The sequence below is a fragment of the Zootoca vivipara genome, chromosome 4, assembly GCF_965207765.1.
Source record: "Zootoca vivipara chromosome 4, rZooViv2.hap1.1, whole genome shotgun sequence".
Taxonomy (NCBI): Eukaryota; Metazoa; Chordata; class Lepidosauria; order Squamata; family Lacertidae; genus Zootoca; species Zootoca vivipara.
The window spans coordinates 51964095-51986643 of record NC_142587.1 but is presented as its reverse complement, the minus strand read 5'-3'; the positions used below and the strand labels follow the sequence as shown (position 1 = coordinate 51986643).

General features: G+C 40.0%; 1 protein-coding gene across 1 annotated transcript in view; it reads left to right on the top strand.

The window, feature by feature from the left end:
* Positions 1-15594, top strand: part of MRPS6 (mitochondrial ribosomal protein S6) — a 28323-nt gene extending 12729 nt beyond the window's left edge. Inside the window, exons 2-3 of the mRNA XM_035114909.3 lie at positions 5720-5859; positions 14463-15594. Of these exons, the coding sequence (XP_034970800.1) occupies positions 5720-5859; positions 14463-14643 (321 nt within the window). The 3' untranslated portion in view covers positions 14644-15594. The remainder of the gene's footprint in view (positions 1-5719; positions 5860-14462) is intronic.
* The last annotated feature ends 6955 nt before the right edge of the window (positions 15595-22549 follow it).

Below are 22549 nucleotides of genomic sequence, written 5' to 3'. Positions count from 1 at the left end.
ATCCTCCTCTTCCTCTTCCTCCCTTATACTAGTAGAACCTGGGACTATCCAGTAAAGCTGAATGTTGGAAGACTAAGGATAAACAAAAGAAAGTACTTTGTCACACAGTTAAACTAGTATTTGCTTCCACAAGATACATTGATGGACACCAACTTGGATGACTTTAAAAGAAGATTAGACAAATGCATGTAGAATAAAGCTGTGTTTGGCCTCCAATGTCAGTGGCAGTGTGCCTCTGCTTATATAATTGCTGGAAAGAACAAATGGGGGAGAGGTGGAGCACTCAGGTCATGCTTGCAAGTTCCCCAGAGACATTGGTTGGCTGCTGTTAGAACAGCATGCTGGACTAAATGGACTTTTGATCTGATGCAGCATGGCTGCTGTTACGTTAACCTGTTTGACCCAACCTGGTACCTTCCAGATGTTGGGGTCTACAGTTTACATATTCCCTAAGCATTGGCCATGCTGCCTTGGGCTTTTTGAAGTTATAGTCTGCAACTGGAGGGCACCAGGTTGAGGTGGGTTGAACCAAAGCTGGATTGTTTGAATCCAGCTATTCATTGATGGGCATGCTCTTGGACTAGAACCTGGAAACCTAAGTGTAACCTAGAACCTGGGAACCTAAGTGTAACTTAGATTATGTGACTTCCTGATTGAGTGAGTCCTCCTTTGTTGTAAGAACCATGGACTGAGTTTTCCATATTTCTTTTCCTACCTAACATTCCATTTAGAATATTTTGTAACTGGTTTCTGTTTAAACTAAGAAAGTAAATGTGTAATAGTGCCTTTTGGTAGCAGAATATAACCTTGTTAGGTTAGTGCAACATTATATTTTTCTAAATCTTTCTCTTGTATGTCTTTCTAGTCATGACTAGAAATTTATTTAAACAGCAGGTCGTAGCCTAAATTACTCATTAATGGCTATTCTGTGTAATGATCTGTTTTGCTTTAAAACATGTGGGGAACCTGTGACCCGCTAGATACTAGTGGCCATTGATCAGGGAGGATGGGAGTTGCATTGGATGGCCACAGCTTCCCCCTTGCTGCTTTAAAAGAACACCCAGTATGTAGAACAAGAAATCTCTAAAGAATAAAAATGTTTGCTATTTATCTCTGGATTTCTGCATGTTATATTATATAGCCCTCTGATGCATAACTGTAGCAATGTATACAAGAAAAATTAGTCTCATCACCATGTCTTTAGAGGCTACGTAAAGTAGGGCATTTGTTGTCGTTTTGTCGTGTCCGACTCTCCGTGACCCCATGGACCATAGCACGCCAGGGCATAAGTAGGGCATAAGCAGACCCTTTTAGCAGTTCATAGAATCATACAGTTGGAAGGGACTCCAACCCCCTGCAATGCAGGAATCTCAACTAAAGCACCCATGACAGATGCACATCCAGCCGCTGCTTAAAAACCTCCAATGAAGGAGAGTCCACCATCTTCCGAGGGAGTCCATTCCACTGTCGAACAGCTTTTGCCGTTAGAAAGTAGTCCGAATATCCTTTCTTGTAACTTAAAAGCCATTGGTTTGGGCCCTACCCTCCAGAGCAGGTGAAACGTGGGAATCTGTTTTAATAGCATTTGAAATTAACACAATGAGCATTCTTAAACTGCTGTAATATCCATAGCTGCCAAGTTATCCCTTTTTTTAAGGGATATTCCATTATGCTGAATAGGCTTCCTCGCGAGAAAAGGGAAAACTTGGCAGCTATGGTAATATCGCCTGCTCTTTCTCTATTTAGCAGAACTCTAGCTTTGATCCTCTGAACTCCAGTGGATTTTGTTTGTTTCATTCTATGTTGAATATACCTTTTATCAGTCTGGAGGTTTGTGGTGTAGACAGAAGGGAACTTTATTTGTTGTGTCATACAGTTGGGTGTGTGTTTTCTTGTGGGGGAGGGTATTTCCCATTGATCAATACTACTTTATAGGACCTAAAACTTTTGGCCTCTATCAGTGGCTATAGCGCTGCATTCTGGAAATAGGCAAGCATTCCAGTGGTGGGCTTAGTTGTTTGTGTGAACATCATTCTGGGTGTCTGGAAATTTATTGCCTTACTTGTGAACATGACACTTAACCAAGCCCTACTTTAGATACCCACATATTTTCATGAATTTAAAATGGTGGTTTTTAAACGTTCATTTGCTTATTTAAGCCAACAGAAGCATTGGTCAGAAAACTGTACGTGGGCCTTATTTTTGCATGGTTTTCAGGAAAAGCGTAGCTTCTGTTTTGGCAAGTGTTTTTAATTTCCTTTTGTCACCATCTAGAAGTGACAAAAGACTAAATGAATGTGTGCTATCCATTCCCCCTTCTCCTCTGCTTTCCATCAATCACCTGAAAAGTACAATAGCTTACTGGGAAAGGAACAGGCTAACAATTAAATATGAAATGTAAACAGAAAAATGTGCTTAGATTAATTTTACAGCTTTATTTTTAAATCATTGTCATAAGGCAAATGAAAGTCTATTGGGTTTGTTTCATTCTCACCCACCCCTATAAAGTATATACCGTATATTGAATTCACAAACCTAGTATTTTAAGGAAAATATTAAATTATGTGACGTATTTTAAATGTAGATAGCCACTGTTTGTTTGGTATGCTGTCTGTTTGTGCCTTTAAAAGTATATGTTTTGAAATAAAACTAACATTCTACATGTGATGTTTCAAATGAAAGATGTGTCTGATGTTTAAGGGTTCTTTTGATAGAAATTGTGTATAACTCAGTGGTTTTAAATCTGCTTTAATTAGCTCTAGGGTCATAGTTCTAGAATGAAAGTATATATAATTCAGATGTTTAATTTCACTGTGAGGTCTGTAAATTCTTGTTGGCAAAAAGCTTTTCTTTCCTACAAAACAGTCTGGGGTATGGAGGGTGCTGGTTTAAAACAAAAGGCTTTATTTTTGTTCTGATTATATCTAATATAAAATGTTACATAGTGGCATCTGGTGACACTACTTTTCCATAGTATTTATCAGCTTCACTTGGCAAAGTCAGACACTGAGCAATGATGGAAAGGAATATACAAGAATACTAAGTGTCTAAGAATACATGCTTATAATGAGGTGGATATAAAAATAGTTGCTGTGCAAAAAAATTAGTAGTCTTCTTCAAGAAGAAAGCAAATTCTTTTCTAATAATGCTAGTTCTTGTTCATTCTTGGTTTTAAGAACTGTCAGTGTAATGCTACTTATATTGTGTATCTTTTTCATTTAACTATTACACTTTTTTAAAGAGACGTGAAGTGTTTTTATTGCTGTTGTACTTTCTGTAGCATTTAAATAAATTACAATTGCTTTGGGGTTTTTTTAAAAAAAAGAAACATTCAAAGATTTTGCAGACCAAAAACAAATGTTGTGCAGCATGTCAAATCTTGAACGCCACCCAAACTTTGGGAGGGGGGCAGGAATTAACCAAATGGGCATATAGATGTAATAAATCTACTTGATTTCAGAGCTCTTTGGCCACTTTTTTTATTAAAAAAAATAAGTTTGATCTGAAAAGAATGAAATTTTGAATAAGATACCCATGTAGTGTGAGACTATCTAGAAGTGTTAAGAAAACAGATATTTTGTAATTGTCCATTGCTACCACCCACAACTACAAATTTGTCATAGAAAATTGGTTTGATCCCATGTATAGAACTTTGCTAATATGACAGTAAGTAAATTCTGATGAAAAATTCAGTTCTTATTGCTAGCCCTGTGTTTGTTTGTTGTATATTGTATACTTATTTTGCCTTCTGCATTAGTCTTCAAAATAAACTCTTATTAGAGTATTTGTATAATTAAAACTGTATTACTTGCAGTTTACATTCCTTTTGAATGTGGAATTTTTGTCCTCTCAAGAGTTGTTATTATATGGAAATGTTTCAACTTCTGTACAAAGATTAAATAAAAGTACAAAATAAAGAAAAAAAACTCACAAGTATTTTTGAAACTGTTTTGGAACTTGGTAGACAGTGTGTTAACTTTCCAGTAATATTTTAAGTCCCAACCACTTGTTTTGCACCTTTCATTGTGCTGGATTCCTAATCAAATCTTCAGTGGTTCAGAAACACTCGTTTCAGATCAGTTTTGCTTTGAGGGACGGTTTTTGTGAGGCAACAAATGTGCATGACTTATTTCTGATCTCCAGATGAAGAGAGTGAGCACTGTTCACCTAGTGGCAAATATGCTATGCAGGCACACCTTGCGAGTGTTTAACATTCTTATCCATTGGCCTTGCTTCACGTTCCTTGCAAGGCAGGATCCACTGCCCACCTCTGACTCGCTAGCAGCTTCTACAGTTTTTCTTCCTTTTTGCTACCCCCTCCGAAACCTCTTTGCAGTGGCAGACCTTGGGGTCTATTTAAGTTGCTTGCAACAATCCTTCAAAAGCAAGCAAGGGTTGTGGTTGTGAACTTAGAACATTGGCTATATTTCTGTTTTGCCCCATCTGCTGAACATACTAAGGTATAACCTTAGCACTTAAAATACGCTTCAGTGCTATTGTGGTTTTGGGTGGTTTTTTTGTTTTTTGACCCTGAAGATGTAAGAGATGCGTGTTCAAGAGCTGCATAGGGTCTTCTTCAGCCAACATTGATTTTAAAAAGGCCTTTAACTACAGGCTGCACAACTTATTGCGAAACCTCCCCTTCAGATTTTGTGATCCTGTTTCCCCAGTGGAGCATGAAGTAACTCGCATACCTAAAACAATGGTGCTATTGTTGAAACAGATACTTTATTCATACTTGCAAAGACTTCGGTTGCATGCGAAAATTTCTTTCCAACTGGTTCTGTTCTTTTTCTCCAAAGCGATCCTCCTTTGCAGAGGAGACACCAAGGAAAAACTAGTGAACACATCAACACAAATGCATTGTCCCAACACACATACACCCACTGTGCATATACTTGAACATTCAGGGTCCCTTGGAGATGAGAATCTTCATACTAAGTTGTATTCTGGAAATCTAGTTGCCGAAGAAGCAAAATATCACATAGACATCAAATTCATATGTAACAAAAGTATGAAATGCAGCAGGACAAAATCAAATACTGTATTGAGAATGGTCCTTTAATTACAGGAGATGAGTCTGTTCTCCTTGAGAACCCCGCAGCGCCTGCCTTCACATTATTTCAGATTACTTGTTCACAACAAGGAATTTCACTGGAGGGAGACAAGAATGTGGGGGGCGGGGACGACGACATGCTTCACAAATATGGAATGCACTTCTCTGAGTGTGCTCACTTTCCCCGCAGATCAGTCTAAAATATTGTATTCTTTTAAATTTAATGTAATGCAATGGCCCTTAAATGGAATTGAAAGAAATTATCAGCCTGTGTGCTGTAATAGGACAAGTTTAACTTCCTGAGTTGCCGTAATTACAATATGGGTATAGGTAAAACACACTTCAGAAGTGCGTTCCTGGAAACTTGCAGCATTTATAAGAAGAGTTATTTGCAGTTGTAATGTGCAGTACATTAAATATATTTGATGCTGCCAAAAATGCACAGTTGGGTGTAACTGAAGAAACAGGTGTACCATATTGCTGTTAGTGATTGTTACAGTCTGATACAGCACCCTTGGGGGTGATGGATAGAAGAATCAGAATTCCCCCCTCCCCTTTGACATCTATTCCAGTTCCTCCTTTATTATTTTCTTGCCAGGTAAGTATAGGGGCGATAGTCATTTGCTGCACTACAAACACGTGTCTTCTTCTTTGTGTTTAAAGCCTGAGACAGCTGCAACACTGAAACGCACAGTGGAAGCTTTGATGGAGAGAGGAGCAGTGGTGAGGAATTTGGAAAACCTGGGCGAAAGAATGCTGCCATATAGAATCTCAAAGCACAATCAACGTCACACCAGAGGAGGGTATGAGTTTCACAAGCCTTTGAGTCTAGTTTTTAATAGAATTTATTGCCATGGAATATTTTTGAAAGGGGAAAAGTTGCAGCCTGACAACACTGGGCGGAGCAGGCAAGCAAAGTAGACAGGCTGGCAGAGTAAGTGGGCAGGTGGGTGGCCCAAGCAGGCCTTCACACTTTTCTTGCATTGCCTACACTTGCCTGCCCGTTTGCATGCACACACATCAGGGCAAAGGGGAATCCAGGATTCAAACGAGCAGGTGGCCGTGCTGGGCAGGCAGAGCGAGCAGGTAGTTGGGTGGCTGGTCCAGGTAGAGCTGCTCACTTTTGTCACCACCACCAGCATTCCTCTCAAAACTCTCCCATCCACTCACCTACATCCTAAGATCTCACTGCCGCACCAAGGAGGGGAATGACATAGAAGCAGCTTTTACCCTGCGTTGCTGCCCACTTTCTGTCGGCGGTGCAAAGTGAAGAGGAGAAAGACTCATCTTCATTCCCCTGTCTTTCTTGAGTGGCAGTGGCAACAGGATCTTGGGATTTGGGCAATTAGCGAGGGGATGCGAGAGTTTGGGGTGCACTGGGGGGATGGCAATTGGCAGTGGGGTGGCAGTTGGGGATGGGTGTGAGCGGGATATGGGAGGAGTTTGAAAGAGCTGTGGTTCTATTGGGCGGGGCGGGGGGAGGCAAGCAACATGAGTTGGTAACCCTTAGCTGTTAAATAAATGCTCAAAACCGTGATCTAAAGACAAGGTAGGAACATAGGGGAGAACTTTGTGTGCAGTTGAGGTTTTGATGTTGCTGCAACTCTTTCTACTGATTAGGGACATGGTGGTCATCAATTAAAGCTGTGTGTGCTGTTCTTCTCTGCATACACATATCACTTCTTTGGATTGAAGCCCAGGTACAGAATTTACTATTAAGGGCCTTTTATTTCCATTGGGTAATTAATGTAACTTAGATGCACTTTTCGTTTCAGAATTAAACTGTTTCTTTCCTGTGTTTTTCCGGAAGTAGACTCCACAAAGTACACATATCTGTTTACCTAACAATTCCAAAATGAGGCACCACAATAATTTGGGTAGATAATTTCATTGTTCATATTGATCTGCTAGTTAATGCAAGTGTTGATTCTTTACTATTTGCTTTCCTCAATATTGTAAATTTAGACGTTAAAAGGTTTTTAAATATTTCCTTTGTGAAGAAATGCCCTTCGTGTAGACACTTCCATTCCAAGGTAACATTTTTATTTCACCAAAGCCAGTTGGAAACGATAATTAATTATCTTTTGTAATACTAATTCAGGGTTGGTTTTATTCCCTTTTGTGTATCTGAACCAAAGTATGTTTTTGAGGGTGTTTTTAATGGTGAAATCATTATTAAAGATGGCTGTGCACAAGTAAAAGAACAGTTATTACTGTAGTTAACTGATTTTAGGAGAAATATCTTCAGCCAAAGAAAATAATGCCTTGGCATTTGAAAATTGAGATGCATTAGATAAATGATTACAGTGGACTTCATAGTTTATCCTATAATTGCTTAACATTGTTTTTTTTGTTGCTGTTAAACTCCCTGAGTATACCTTCTGAAAGAGAACTGCCTGGATGCAAGGATGGAGAAATGTTGCTAGGCAACCAGGATTGCACAGAGACTTCATTCAATAATCAAAATAACAATTTGCAGTCTTTCTCCCTGGCATTTGAAGATACAAATGTGCATACCTTGATGGGCAGCCAATGCAGCTTATTACCTGTTTTCCCTTGCAGATATTTCAAATGGTACTTCTGCACAAACGGCAGAGATGCATCTCTGAAATGATAGCCACTCAAAACATGTTCACATTTTAATAGCTTATTATCTTGTACCGTATTTCCCTCCCTTATGATAATCTATATAGTTATATATTTATAAAAAATGTATTTCTTTATAAAGAAACATTTCTAACCTGGCTTTCAGTACTAGCTCATTTCCCCTGGAAATGCAAAACATGCAAAACACACATTAAAACCAAGTTTGAAAAATAAACCAGATTAAGCATGTCTTACAAGCCATGAGGAGTGGAATCAAACCTTTACAAGTTAAAAAAATAATTGAGAGCAGTGCAGAGTAAAAGCATTTTTAGTGTCTTCCTGAACCTGTGCAAAGATGAGGTCCATCTAACCTGCCTTGGCTTGAGGGTTCCATAGTCAGGGCATGGCCACGGAAAATGCCCTATACATTGCTAAAGAAGAAGAAGAGTTTGGATTGGATATCCCGCTTTATCACTACCCGAAGGAGTCTCAAAGCGGCTAACAATCTCCTTTCCCCTCCTCCCCCACAACAGACACTCTGTGAGGTGGGTGAGGCTGAGAGACTTCAGAGAAGTGTGACTAGCCCAAGGTCACCCAGCAGCTGCATGTGGAGGAGCGGAGACATGAACCCGGTTCCCCAGATTACGAGTCTACCGCTCTTAACCACTACACCACACTGGCCCACACCATGGTTTAGTTCCAAAAAACAGAACAAAACACTTTCTCTTGAAAATAACCCCACAGGAAGCATTCCTGTGCCTAAGGAGCTGCATGTGGATAGGCATGTGGTGAGATAGGAGCAGAGGATACTGCCTTAAACTGAGCCAGACTATCTAGGTCATTATTGCCTACACATACTGGCTGTGACTTTGGGGGGGGGGGGTTGCATCTAGGTATAGGACCATTTTCAGGTAGGTCCTGGGTCCTACTACTGAGCTACGAGCCTTGCAGCTGCATCTGTTTTGTTTCACATGCATATGCTGTGCAAACAACAGGTCCCTCATGTTTTGTATCATCTTCTTGATTATGTGAGAAGCAAGTATTGATGTGCATTGGCATCCAAACTCTGCCAATAAGTGCTACAGTTTGTGCTGTGTCTGGAGTTGCGTAAGAGTTCAACCCGAGTTTAAATTTACCACTGGCATTTGTGCTGTTAAACTGATGTTGCACAGGCACACAGTGTCCTGTTAAAGTATTTTGCAAGGTGGGAGATACTGTATGTCTGCTAAAATCTTTCGGTGCCGTACAGCAGATGTTAAGTGCACTTAAGTTCCATTAGCTGCGCACTTGATTTCAATAGAAGTGCATCTACTTTCTCTTGAGTGTGTCCTATGAGGAAAAGGATTGGGGATTAGGTAGGTAGTGGCACTTCAGAGGCAGATTTCTAAGTTGCAGTGAATAGAATCTGCATTGCCAGTATGAGTCTACCTGAAAGGCAAGCAATTAAAGTTGATGGAGTCCACTAATGCTGTTCATTTTTGTATTTTCATCCATCACAACATTTCGCTTAGAAATAAAAAAGCTGATTCCTACAGGATCTCTATTGTGAGCAGTGTTCACACAATGTAGTGATGGCCACTTGATTATGATTTGTTGGTCATGCCATTTCTATATTTGTCTGGTATTTGAAAGGGTGAAGGGTGGCTTCAAAACATTTTTAATCAGTAAATAGCTTAGATAGCTTTAAAACTAGGCTAGACAGATTTTTGGAGGATAAGTATATCCTTGCTATCAGTCATGGTGCAGTCCCCTGGTCCAGAAGTAGCAGGGCCAACTGCTGGGGACCAAACATTTTACAATGTTTTATATGTCCTGTAAGCTGCCTGGAGTGGCTGGGGAAACCCAGCCAGATGGGCGGGGTATTAATAAAATAAAAGCAATAACAACAACTACCGGTACAACTACAATAATAAGGCTTTACGTCCTTTGTGTGGGATTTCCAGGAAACTGGATGTCTGACTGGAAGGACCATCAGCTTGATCCAGCGGAGTCTCATCTTGCGTACTAGAGAAAATTCTGCGTACAAAGAAATATGTTGCTGTACAAAAAGCCATAAAAGGAAAATAGATGTCTTTTGAAAACTGAATTGAAGCAAATTGGTCCTCGGTGTTCACGATGAAAGGGGTGATTTCCTTTTTCCTGGTTCATGGCAATGTCTCTTGGTGTTGCTTTTTAAAAAGAAATTCAGTTGTGGACATAAACGTCTACCATATGGCAGGTTCCCTAGCAGATCGAATCATGAAATTATTGCTTAACATGAGGCATTTTTCTTCTCACTTCCATTCTTCATAAATAGACTTGCGTTCTGTGGGATACTAGAAACTGCCATCAGTTGATGTTGGCTGGTGGGTATGGCTGTGCTTTTCAAGGGCCTTGCCTGATTCTTCTGAGATGAAATATCCTTTAAAAAATTATATTCTTCAGTTCATTGGATTGGAGTACACCCTATACAGTACTTCCAAATGTGAAGCCGTTTGTTTTGACAAGTGTGTAAACACTTAAGTTGCAGTTGTTACGTAAAAGGCAGCTAAAGCTGCAGTCCTGATCCCATTTACCTGTGAATAAGCCCCATTGTACGGTACTTGGTGGAACTTGCCCTATGAAAAAGCTTCGTCCTTATGATCTGTGCTGTGCCCAGCTCAAGGATTCCTTGCCCCCTAGTCCAGGTGGTATTTTGAGAGGCAAATGGAGGGTTCTGTCCCACTTCTCTTGCATAGCAGTCAAGAGGGAATGGACTTGGCCTGCAAGCGAAAGCTGACCATGTTTCAGATTCAGATGTTAATATGGCTCATTTGATCTTTTCCAGAAGTGTCCAGCACCTCTGGGTTTCCCAGTTTGGCTCTTGCCCATTAGTAGACAAGAGGTTATTCTAGCGTGTCTCTCAGCCACACAATCGGTGATATTCATCTTGACTTAATAAGCCTTCTGTGGTGTAGTCTAAAAATTGTGATGGCATATTGGAAAGCTGAAGCTGACTCTTTATAAAGCATGGAAATTTCCTGGGCACAGTCTTAACCAGGTTCTCCCTTGGGCCTTCATTCACACAAAATCAGCTGAGAACTGCTTTTCCCAATAGGATTCCAAAACAAGCTTGGTCCAGGTGTTTCTCTGGTGCTGATTAACTTTGATAAACCCATTCGGGAATATAGTTGTCTGATATACTATATTTTAAATCCCTAGATTTAATCTTGGCCTGGATACAGTTCAATATCCAGTCCTCTTTTCTTACCACTTGTTTGATCTGAAATAGGTCTTCATTTAACTCTTTGCAGAGATGTTATTTGGGCAGTAAATAGTCTTACTGTCCCATCACATTTTATGCACAGTGCACCAAAATAACTAGAGTTTCTGTACTGAATCAGCGGAATCGTCCTGATTTTTTGTTTTTCTGTACCAGTTTTTGCTGCTGGTGCCTGGAGTGTTTGAGCTGTATTTCATCAGTTTCGCCTGCAAATGAACGTTACATCTCTGTAAATAGATCTTTGCCTCCTTTTCTCTTCCCCAACCACCTTTCTTCCCATCCCATCCCATCCTCAAACCACACGCACCAGGTCTTGTTACTTTGCATGAGAAACTGTAGCACTACAGTATTTACATACCCAGTCACAACTCATTGCTGAACATGGAGCTGCTCCACACATTATAGAGCTGCTGGGTTGCACAAAACACAATCGTTGCTGGCTTGATTGCCGACCAACAGAAAGTAAGTTGAGTTCCAGCTCAGCTCTCAAAGTGCAGTTGCTTTTTCTTTTGTTTGTCTGCCTGAGGCATAGGTAAAGGGACCCCTGACCATTAGGTCCAGTCGTGGCCGACTCTGGGGTTGCGGCGCTTACCTCGCGTTATTGGCCGAGGGAGTACAGCTTCCAGGTCATATGGCCAGCATGACAAAGCCGCTTCTGGTGAACCAGAGCAATACACGGAAACGCCGTTTACCTTCCTGCTGGAGTGGTACCTATTTATCTACTTGCACTTTGATGTGCTTTTGAACTGCTAAGCTTTTGATGTGCTTTTGAACTGGTTTAACCCACAGCGCCACCCGCCACCTGAGGCATACCTGGGCTATAATTCCAAAAGACAAGGACTTTCCTGATCTCTTGTACATGGATACATACCAAATCCATAGCCTGGCTCCAATACTGGGGGAGTTTGATACAGCTAATAAACTTGCATGCTGCAAGTTGCTATCTCCAGATAACATTTCTTGCTGCTGCTGAAATGGCAACGTCAAAGACAATACAGCAGCGGCCGCTTATCTCCCCCATCCCCCAATGCTGCCTTCAGTTATCATCAACAGCACCACAGTGGAAATTTCCACTGTCTGCCTATATGAGCAGGAGAGAACACGAGTTGCAAGCCATTCCTTTTGGAGCAGAATCCATTTCAGTTTTAAAGACACAATGGAAAGCAGCCCTATTCTCGTTTAGCAACATAGTAGAAAAATTAGTAAAATGTGAAAGGGGGGCTGTGTTGTGAGTGCATCATAATTATTTCCCAAAAGGTGCAGACATAGAACATACATTCTACATCTTTGTGCTCATCTAATCCTCCTGAAACATAAACAGCAGGAAAATGTTAAGGTTTTGTTTCTTTAAAAGACATGGCTCTTGAATTTCTCTCTCACTCAGTTTACAGCAATGCTTCATTAAGACTAAATGCTGCAAGCTCCATATGAAAGGAAATAGGGCAAACCTCATTTATCGAAGTCAACTAACAGCACAATCCTTTAGATGTCTATTCAAAAGTCACCCCCACTGTGTTGACTGGGACAATCCCCAGAAAGTTAGTATTGGATTACAGTCTACTAGACCACTAAAATATTATTACAGTATTTTCATTCCCAGAGACTTGGCAGTTGAATATCAATAAAACAGCAGCTAAACACACTAATTTGAAACATGCCTTTCCAAAGGCTTTTTAAAAATTGTGGCATGGGGCAGTCAACTTGCACATTCTTAGGAAGGAGTTTCATAATGTTGGGGCCTCTATTGAAAAGGCCCTGCCTTAGAGCCTGCCAATCTTAACTAGTCTTAATGGTGGGCCAGACATTACTTACAAAAACTGAGAACATAGAATTCTATCTTAAGACGCATTCCCACTTTTCTCCCTCTCATAGGTTGAAGTGCCTTTTCTAATATGATGCTTGCTGCAGTATGTGCATCATACTCCAAAACTATTGTTTTTCCTCATATGGAAATTTATGTAGTTGTAGTTGGTTGATCATTGAAAACTCCTATGATGGTGATTTATTTAACCAAGCTGGTATCCTAGGATACTGTTCTTCTTTTCTTGAGAGTTTGATTTGATGTCATACACACGCATGTGGATTTCTTTTTTCTTTAATTCACTGTAAAACTTCAAATAAAATACAAATTAAGCATGTGCATAAAAACACCAGTGGCTACTTTCATTGAGGGGAAAATAGATTTTGGAAGGGTAGAGGTCAGTTTGGACTGGAAAAAGTGATGAGCATGTATGTTTAAACCATTCCCTGCTATCTTTACACTGCTGGTTCGCCTTCACATAGGGTTCCAGATGCATGTTTGCTCATGCAATCTTGCCTAGAATTCTACTGGAGGGAGACTGCAATAGAAAAGAGGTGGGAAGAGTTTGGGAACTTCTCCCATCCCAACCCTTCTTTATTCCAAGTAGTTGCTTCTTCCTAATGGAAACAGGCACTGGTTTTGTCTCCCATTTCAAAGCCAGTAGTTCCATCCTCAAAAGGAAGCTACTACAGCTTGTAGAAAAACGACTGGGTGTTCATATCATTACAGTGAAGTTTTGAAAATCACTTTGCTCCCATGAAACAAATTTCCAGGATTCTTCCTTGCACTTAAGTGAAATAGAAGATCTGAAATGTTCTTGCACATGGTAAACACTTTGTTCATCAAAGTGGAGTTGGCAAACGGGAGAATGTTTGCCTTGATACCAAGAATTCCAGGCAGTCCCAGAAGTGTGTGAAAATTAAATCTCTGCATTGTTGCCAAGGTCGCAGAGAACTACAGTATGGTATGCAGAATGAATGCCAAGTTGGTGTTGTCTGTCTTCAGATGTGGCTTCTGTCCTCAGTGATTTGAACTTTTAAAGCAAAAGGACAATAAATACCTGCTGCCTTGACCTGTTTTTTTGCTTCCCATTTCTAAATGGAAAATTTCGTCTTGCTATAGCAAATTTTTGATGGGGAGCATGCATAGCTTACAATATATAACTGTAAATTCTCTGATATCGGATATCTCTCCTCGGTAGCATATGTGTAACATGATGGTGCTCTCCAGTTGCATAGGGAGGAAGAATGCATGGAATACATAGTCTCTCATACGAGCTCTATCCTTGTTCAGAGCAATAATAAAAGGATACTCGGGGGGGGGGGTGTTTGCCCCAAATTCATAAAATCTGTATACCATACTAGAATGCCTCTTGGAAATGCATTTCTTTTCTGGAACTTTGATCACTAGAAGTTCAGACACTCTCAAGGTGAGCTTGGATCTGTTGTGATGATAAAGGAAAGGGTTATGTAACTTTTGGTGTTTTTAGTGGATGCCAACTTAGAAGGCTTTAAAAAGGAATTGGGCAAATCCATGGAGTGTGTATGAGTCACAAAAGGTTCATAATGCCTCTGGGATCAGAGGTGTGATGTCTTTGCATACCATTTTGTGGGAAACAGCAGCAGCAGGAAAGTGTTGCTGTCCTCATGTCCCAATGGCATGTGGTTTGCCACTGTAAGAAACGCTGCACTAGATAGACCTTTTGTCGCATCCACCAGGGCTCTTGTGCTCTTTCATGCTTATAGCTTTGTTTTTATTGTGTTCTTCTTTATTTCCAGGTATTTTTTGGTAGACTTCAATTCTCCACCAACAGTTGTTTCAGCCATGAAGGACCATTTAGGGCGTGATATTGATGTGATCCGGTCTTCCATTGTAAAGCATCATGTGGCAAATTCAGAAGAATGCATGGGCATGATACCAGTCGGCACTGAAGATAAACTAACAAAGATGACGAAATAAATAGCCGAAGGCCATAGAGGCATTGCTACCCCTAATTTGAACCTAGTTGTAAGGATCTGTGATTTATGCAGTGTGCGTAGGTGTGTTACTTTTGACTATTCTGCAGCAAATGAAGTTTTATATATATTCTTTGTATTTTAAAATCAGGGCATTTCACCCCCAAAGTATTGCATCTGTTGCTGAAGTTTATCTTGCCCTAGAAAATTCAGGCTGCTGTCTTAATGCATGCTAAAAAAGAAAAAGAAAAAGAAAAAGCAAGCCCCATTGAACAAAATAGGACATGATGCCAAGTATACATGCACAGACTCAAACTGTCAAACTACCATTGTTTTTTCAGATAGGACCTTTTCAGATATCATATACGGTTATAATGCTCTACCATGGTGTAAATAACATTAAATGCAAAATTTGTTAATGAATGTAATAAAAAATACAAAAAAAATTAATGACTGGTTTATAAAGGAACAAACATTTAGTAAATTAATTCTGGTCACTAGCATACTGTTTTCAATGCATATAAATGCTGTTGGGTTCATGGAAGTTAAGAAAACGATATGACTATACAAAAATGTACATTGCAGTGTTGGTTTTATTTTTACAAAATAGAACTGGACACTATCTTGATACAGTGATACCTCGACTTACGAAGACGATCCGTTCCGCGGCCGTCTTTGTAAGTCAAAGTCTTCAGTTCTCGAAGCGCCCGTTCTGCACATGCGCAGGATGCGCGCACGATGAAAAGACTTCCGGGGTTGTCGACTTTGGAAGTCGAAACCTTCGGAAGTCAAGTCATTCGGTTGTCGAGGTACCACTGTATTTGATTTTAATATATTCCTAAATATAACTGCTGGCTTCTTCTCCATTTAGAAATTCTAATTGTGTGGATTAATAATAACAATTACATTATCTCAATGGATGGATAGATTCAATAAAGCCTTAGCAATTTCCTAATGTTATTCTCATTCCATGTTTTTCCTTCACAAGACTCTAGTAATTTTTCCTGTGCTGCTCCTTTTTTAAAGGTTAGGAAAGACTTTTTTTTTATAAAAAAGTTTACATTTTTATAAGGGTCTGGTGACTTCTGTTTCAGGGTATACACACAAAGCTCATACCAATGACAAACTTAGTTGGTCTCTAAGGTGCTACTGGAAGGATTTTTTTATTTTGTTTTGACTGCGTCAGACCAACACGGCTACCTACCTGTAACTACATTTTTATTTTCATTGTAACAAGTAACAATAAAAAAGGAACAACACCCTTCTGCCAATTGAAAACAAAACAGCCATACACAGGATTGTATACACATGTATAAAAAAGGGTGTACCAAATAAACTTGGTATAACAAGACTAAAAAAAAAAAGACCATACAACGAAAGGACATACGAAAGTTCAGAGTCAAGGTAAGTGGTCAGACCAAAAAACCAAGTGGCAACACAGAGGACATTTAGTACATCCTGCTTGCATAATGTAAGGCAAGAAGGGCCGTCCACAATTCCAAATTCATCAGATTTTTATCAATCCTTTGCTAAACCTGCTCAATTGGGTCAGTTACAGAAGACAGAAGGTTTATGTTTGAGGTTAAAACAAACTTTGTACCTTGGTTCCCAAACTTAATCTGTTCTGGAAGCCTGTTCTAAAACCAAAGCATTCTAAAAACAAAGGCGTGCTTTCCCATAGAAAGTATTGCAAAATTAATTAATCTGTTCCGGACAATTAAAAACAACCCCTAAAACAGCAATTTAACATGAATTTTACTATCTAATGAGACCATTGATCCATAAAATGAAAGCAATAATCAAAGTACTGGACTTTAAAATAAATAAGATAGTATGGTAGATTATTTTTTCTTATGTGCACTGATGATACTCATTGTTTGCTTTTATCCATTTTTACAGTCACACAATCGATCAATCAGTAGCTGAACTGGGTTCCACGCAGTCACAAAAACAAGTCACAAGCCACAGTCACAAGTCAGTCCCATCAAACAAAGAACAAGTCACAGTCAAAAAAATGAAAAAGCCACACAAAAATGCAAAAAAATTGCAAGACAAAAGCTCCAAATATCACCTCTGTGTTGTGTGGGTGTTCGGGACTCAACAGGAAGCCTCTGATTAGCAGCAGGGGACTCCGCAGGAAGAGGAACATGTTCAGCTTCCAAGGCAAAGTTCACAAACCGGAACACCTGCTTCCGGGTTTGCAGCATTCTATTTCCAAGTTCTTAAACTAAGCTGTCCACTGTACACTTCAAGCCTTGCTTGAGCATGAAAGTTTACTGTCATATCTGCTGGTAGTTGTTGATTTAAGTAAGAACAGGAATGTTGTGAACCCCCTACTATATGTATCACTGTTGAGGTAAAACCAGGTTATAGTGCTTACAAAAACAAGGAAAAGCTAAAATTAGGAACCTTTCTGGTGACAGCTAGAGCAACCACAGCCACAAAGATGATGGATTCAAATACTAAGCGGGTGCTTTGACCAGTCATCCTGCCAAATATAGCAAAGCCTTTATATACTGGTGTTATCCTAGTTCATAAAGGTGCTTCTCTAAATCAGAACTTTCTGTGTGAATAGTTCATTTGATTTAGTAGGTAGTTCACACAGACATATTCGAGTCTTCCAATCACCCCACTCCACATGCACACTTCCCCCCCCCCTGTTCCCAATATAAATTAACCGCTGCTCAGGTCAGTAATTACCAGTAGCTATTTTAAGCTACTAACACGCATAATAACTAAATGTCTGTTTGGAGTATATGGTGACTTAATGCCAAGGGGTTTGTGTATTTTGGGGTAAATGACAGTTTCAGTAAGCTGAGCAAAAACCCTGCTGTAAAGTATGCAGAAAGTCCCACTAAAAACATATTGAAAAGCCAAATTTTCCAGTAATGTACCTTCACATTACTGGTTTTCAGTATCACTTTTGAGATAGCTTGTATCAGTAATCTTGCCAATGTCCAGAAGTGTTGCATGCATACTGGAATCTCAGTTATTAAAAATGTGTTGGCATTTTCAAAACACCTGTGCAGTTGGTGGCAGGAGTAGAAGGATATTGACTAAAGGTAGGAAGCCAGGGGAAAGTTTCCACTGTCAGTGTTGGAAAATCATTTTTTAAAAGCACACAGCTTTTAAAGGTGCAGCTGCTTTTAATGCAGCTGGAGACTAGGCCAGCCAGGTGTCTAGGAATCACGAGGAAGCTAGGATCTCTATTAGCATATACAGGAGTGCTTAAATGTGGGGTACTTTGTCCACACATACCATGTTTCTTGCCATAAACACTAGTGCCAATGCTGCAAACAGAAGAATAGAATTATCCAAGGCCTAACAGGATCCTAACTATATATTGTTATGGGTTTGCTATTGTATTTCTGCCGGTAGGCCTGTCAGGGTGGATTGCCTTGGGGCAATGCTTCTACTTGACAGATGTTAGCAGTCTACTGATGTGTTTCCATGGGAACGAACACCTAAACCACTTTCCTGAATACTGAAAGGGTGAAAGGTAAATTTCCCACTCTTCTAGACAAAGGCAGCGTAATCCAAATGTACCATGTGTGCAAAGAAGAAAACTGCAGCTCAAACTGGGGGTGAAGAGAGGAGAGCTGTCTCTAAGTAGGGTCGCTGTGTAAGTAACATTGGATTAATGCTGTGTCTCTGGAGATTCAGCATGGGAGCAGTGCACTTTGACTTTCTGATGGAGTGTTTAATTTCTCTCTGCCTATGCTCAAACTGTATATTTGCTAATAAATGCAAATCATTTTAATGAGCTAATAAGCTTCCAGCAATGCCTTTGCATAGGGAACCAAACCTGGGTAAACACTGTTCACCCAGAACTCAGCACACAGAGGAGGGTGAGTATAATATGCAGACTGGAGTCTATCAACTTATTAAATGATAAACTGCTCTTGCATGGAGTCTGAAGGCTATGCAAGACTGCACATGATGACATCCTTCCCCAGTCTAGTGTCTTCTGGATCTTTCGGTCTCAAACTCTCATCAGCGCAAGCCAAAATGTTCAGTAATCGGAGACAATGAAAGCCAATATCTGGAGGACACTCGGCTGCTAGGGAAGGCTAGCTTATGTTAAGCCGTAGTATTTCCTCAGAAGTTTCTTCAGATTTCAATGTGACCTATTATATGCACATTTACCTGGGGCTATGTTCCATTAAACTCTGAAGGATCTTTCTAGACACACACACAGAGAGAGAGAATCGTAAGGAAAGCACAGTAAGTTTTTAAAAGGTGCTTTGGTAACTCCATATGTTTCTTCAAATAACTTTGGCTTGAGCCCTGACAGTATAAAGGTTCTGGCCTGAGTTCCAGCCAACCCTGGCTCAAATTAAAAATGAGGCAAAGGAGAATATCAGGATATTCAGTCAGCCCTACACAGTTTTGTTGTAAATAGAAGAATTCCTGTTTTGTCTGTAGTCAGTTCGAACTTGTAAAGGGGCCCGAAAAACTCCTATGCGACTCTAGCCAAGATTTTCCTACATATTCATTTGCACTCCTTTGAAGTTTGAGGAAGCTAAGAATAAAATTAATCTCCAATTTATTTCCCTGTTAGGTTTTTCCTTTGGAACAGCTGTACTTTTAAAAAAATGTTTCTTAGATCTCTTCTCCCCACCCCCTTTTTTTTTTAAAAAAAAATAAAGGGTGTACTACAGGCAATGGCCATTTTGCATGGCGGTTGCATTCCTGATCCTTACACGTGTTGCTGGAACGTATGTAAACCCCCTTTTTCGGTCATTTATGGGTTGCAGTAATGCACTGGAAGGACAGATCCTGAAGCTGAGGCTCCAATACTTTGGCCACCTCATGAGAAGAGAAGACTCCCTGGAAAAGACCCTGACGTTGGGAAAGATGGAGGGCACAAGGAGAAGGGGACGACAGAGGATGAGATGGTTGGACAGTGTTCTCAAAGCTACCAACATGAGTCTGACCAAACCGCAGGAGGCAGTGCAAGACAGGAGTGCCTGGCGTGCTATGGTCCATGGGGTCACGAAGAGTCGGACACGACTAAACGACTAAACAACAACAACAATACACGTGTGCACAACTGTCATTGCTTGTACTATGTTGCAATCATTATTGTGTGAATGCTATGCTGCTGCTGATGTATAATTTGTCCTTCTGCTTTAAAAAGTGCTCAGAGTTGTGTGCATATATAACAAAAAAAAACCCATAATCTTACAACAGTACTTTAAAACCAATACCACTAGCACAATTAGATGCTATACTGAAAATTTCTACAGGCCTACCAGATTAGATATATTTTCAATATTTACTAATAAAAATAATATATTGTATAGCTATAGCATCTTTGGTCCTGAATGCAAAATATTAGTACTCCAAAGCAAGCTGCGGGTGTCTTCCAGCTCTTTGGTGTTTGTCTAGAACAGGGGTGGAGATCCTGCGGCCCACCAAATGTTGAAGTTACAGGTCCCATCATCCCTGACCTTTGACCATGATGTTTGTGGCTGATGGGAGTTGTAGCCCAGCAACCTCAGAAGTGCCACAGTTTTCCTGTCCTTGGTCTAGACTCTAAAGCATTTACAACTTTCTTTATCTCTTTTCTGGAATATTTTTAATTATGACATCTCAGAAAGGAAAACATTTTCACTGGCAACTCTCAACACATAGAATCTGGCTAAATCATCCCTTCCAGAATAAACAGGAATAAACAGAAATCCAATGTATAGTGCTAGAGGATGGCATTAAGTGGATGTTGGGATATTTGCAAACCTTTTTAAAAGAAGGCCCTGCAGATTAGCCTAACAGGCTCAGAGCTCCATATGCATGATTGCACTGAAAAAATAATTACAAGTAAGCCAACATCTGCCTTTGCAAGAATAACTGGGGCCACCAGGTACTGAATGTCCGACCATCATCTGCTTTCTACCAATCCCTGAGGTAGGATATATTTATTTGACAAATTCTTTCTTTATTGACCTGGGGAATATTCATAGCTCAGTGATAGAGTATTTATTTTGTATACAGATTTTCGCAAGTTCAGTGCCAAGAATCTCTGCTTATAGCATATCTGAGAACGCCCTGAAGAACTGCCCCACATCAGAGGAGATAGTACCAGACCAGTTGTACCAATGGCATGACTTCTTGAATAGGCGCTCCCGTATGAGAGATCTGCTTTTAATTTAACCAGAAGCTCACCTCTACAGCTCTCTTATGAATTGTGAAGGGGATGTGCAAGGGCAAAGACTTAGTCACAAGTCAAAATACGCAAGGACCTTGTTTTGTTCTGAAAGCTTGCCGGCAAAAAATCACTCACTTTTAATTCACCCACAGAATTATGGTTTAGTACAGGCACCCCCAAACTGCGGCCCTCCAGATGTTTTGGCCTACAACTCCCATGATCCCTAGCTAACAGGACCAGTGGTCAGGGATGATGGGAATTGTAGTCCAAAACATCTGGAGGGCCGAATTTTGGGGGTGCCAACCTTCTCAATGTAAATCAAATCCAAACTGCTTGATCGTATGGCTTGTTAACTATTAACACTTTTCTTCTTCTTCCCAAATTGCAACAGCCATTGGGTAAGAGCAATGCGCTGTGAATATTATTTGTCCCCCTCCATTGATTAAAAGTTACATCATGGCTTGCTGGGCCTAAGGGAAACTAAATCAAGGGCGGGTGGGTGGAGGAGAATAAATCAACTCATTAAATTTTGATCCTGGTTAGACGGGCTTCTCTTGGCCATGTTTGGAAGACAGGCCTCCTGCCAAGGCACTGCTACTGCCGAGACTCTGGATGGGAAAGCTTTCGTTCCCAAAACACTTCAGAGCAAAGGTTAGAGCAGAAGGGCTCTGCTTGTTTGTTTGTAGGGAAGAGGCTGAATGAACACAGCAGAATTTATGAATCAGAGGTTTTCATTTGGGGGTCAGAGGTCTCTGTTCTAACAAGACCAGGTGTTTGAAAGAACATTTTTAATGTACACCTCGCAAACAGCATGTGTCAGAGGGACAACCATGCACTTTGAGAAAGATATCACAAAGGTACACAAACAGGAGATGCAGGACAGGCTAAAATCAATTCTGTCAGGTGTCTGCATGGTGTCAGACTTGAGCTTGTGCTGTAAGAAACATACAGTCAAGATCTAATGCTAGTATTTTGTAGAAACTTAGCAGGAATGTTCATGGGTACCATTTGTAGGCTAGACTAGAACTTTAAAAGGGATGGTCCAAAAATATACAGAATAGGTCATGAGGGTATTGTCATTTTTATTTGTTGAATTTCACACATTGTGTGTGGCAACAAACCCTGTCTAAAATGTCATGTTACATTGCATCATAGAAATAAACAGGCACGCAAGAACGACATTCTTGCTGAATAATCTGTGAATAAAAACATATTTTGTTTATTTCAGCATACCGTATCCCATGTTTTCTGTTTTTTAAAAAATAAATTTTATATGGTTTTACAAATTTGTTCACATTCATATTCATCCATAGTAAAATAATAATAATTCACAAGATTCTTCCGAATCTCAAGTCTTCCCTCCTCCCCTCCGTGGGTTCTTTGAGTAACTTTTTAACTGCATATTATAAGTCCATCTAGTTTACTGCCTTCCATTGTATCCAAAATCTATGTATCATTGCAAGAGTTATTTAAAACTTGCTGAAGAGTTCAAGTGTTTACAGTGGCTCTTTCGAATATAATATCAATTTGTCCCAATCTTTACTGAAGTTTTGATCCTCCTGATTTCTGATTTTACAGGTTAATATTGCAATCTCTGCATAGTCCAGTAGTTTCATTTGCCAAGCCACCCTGATAGGTACCTTATCGTCTTTCCAGCTCTGGGCAAGCAGTATTCCATGTTTTCAATCCAACAAGCTTTTCAGAGCAGTTTACAATAACACATTAAGTATCTTTAGCAATAGAAATAGATAAAACGACAAAC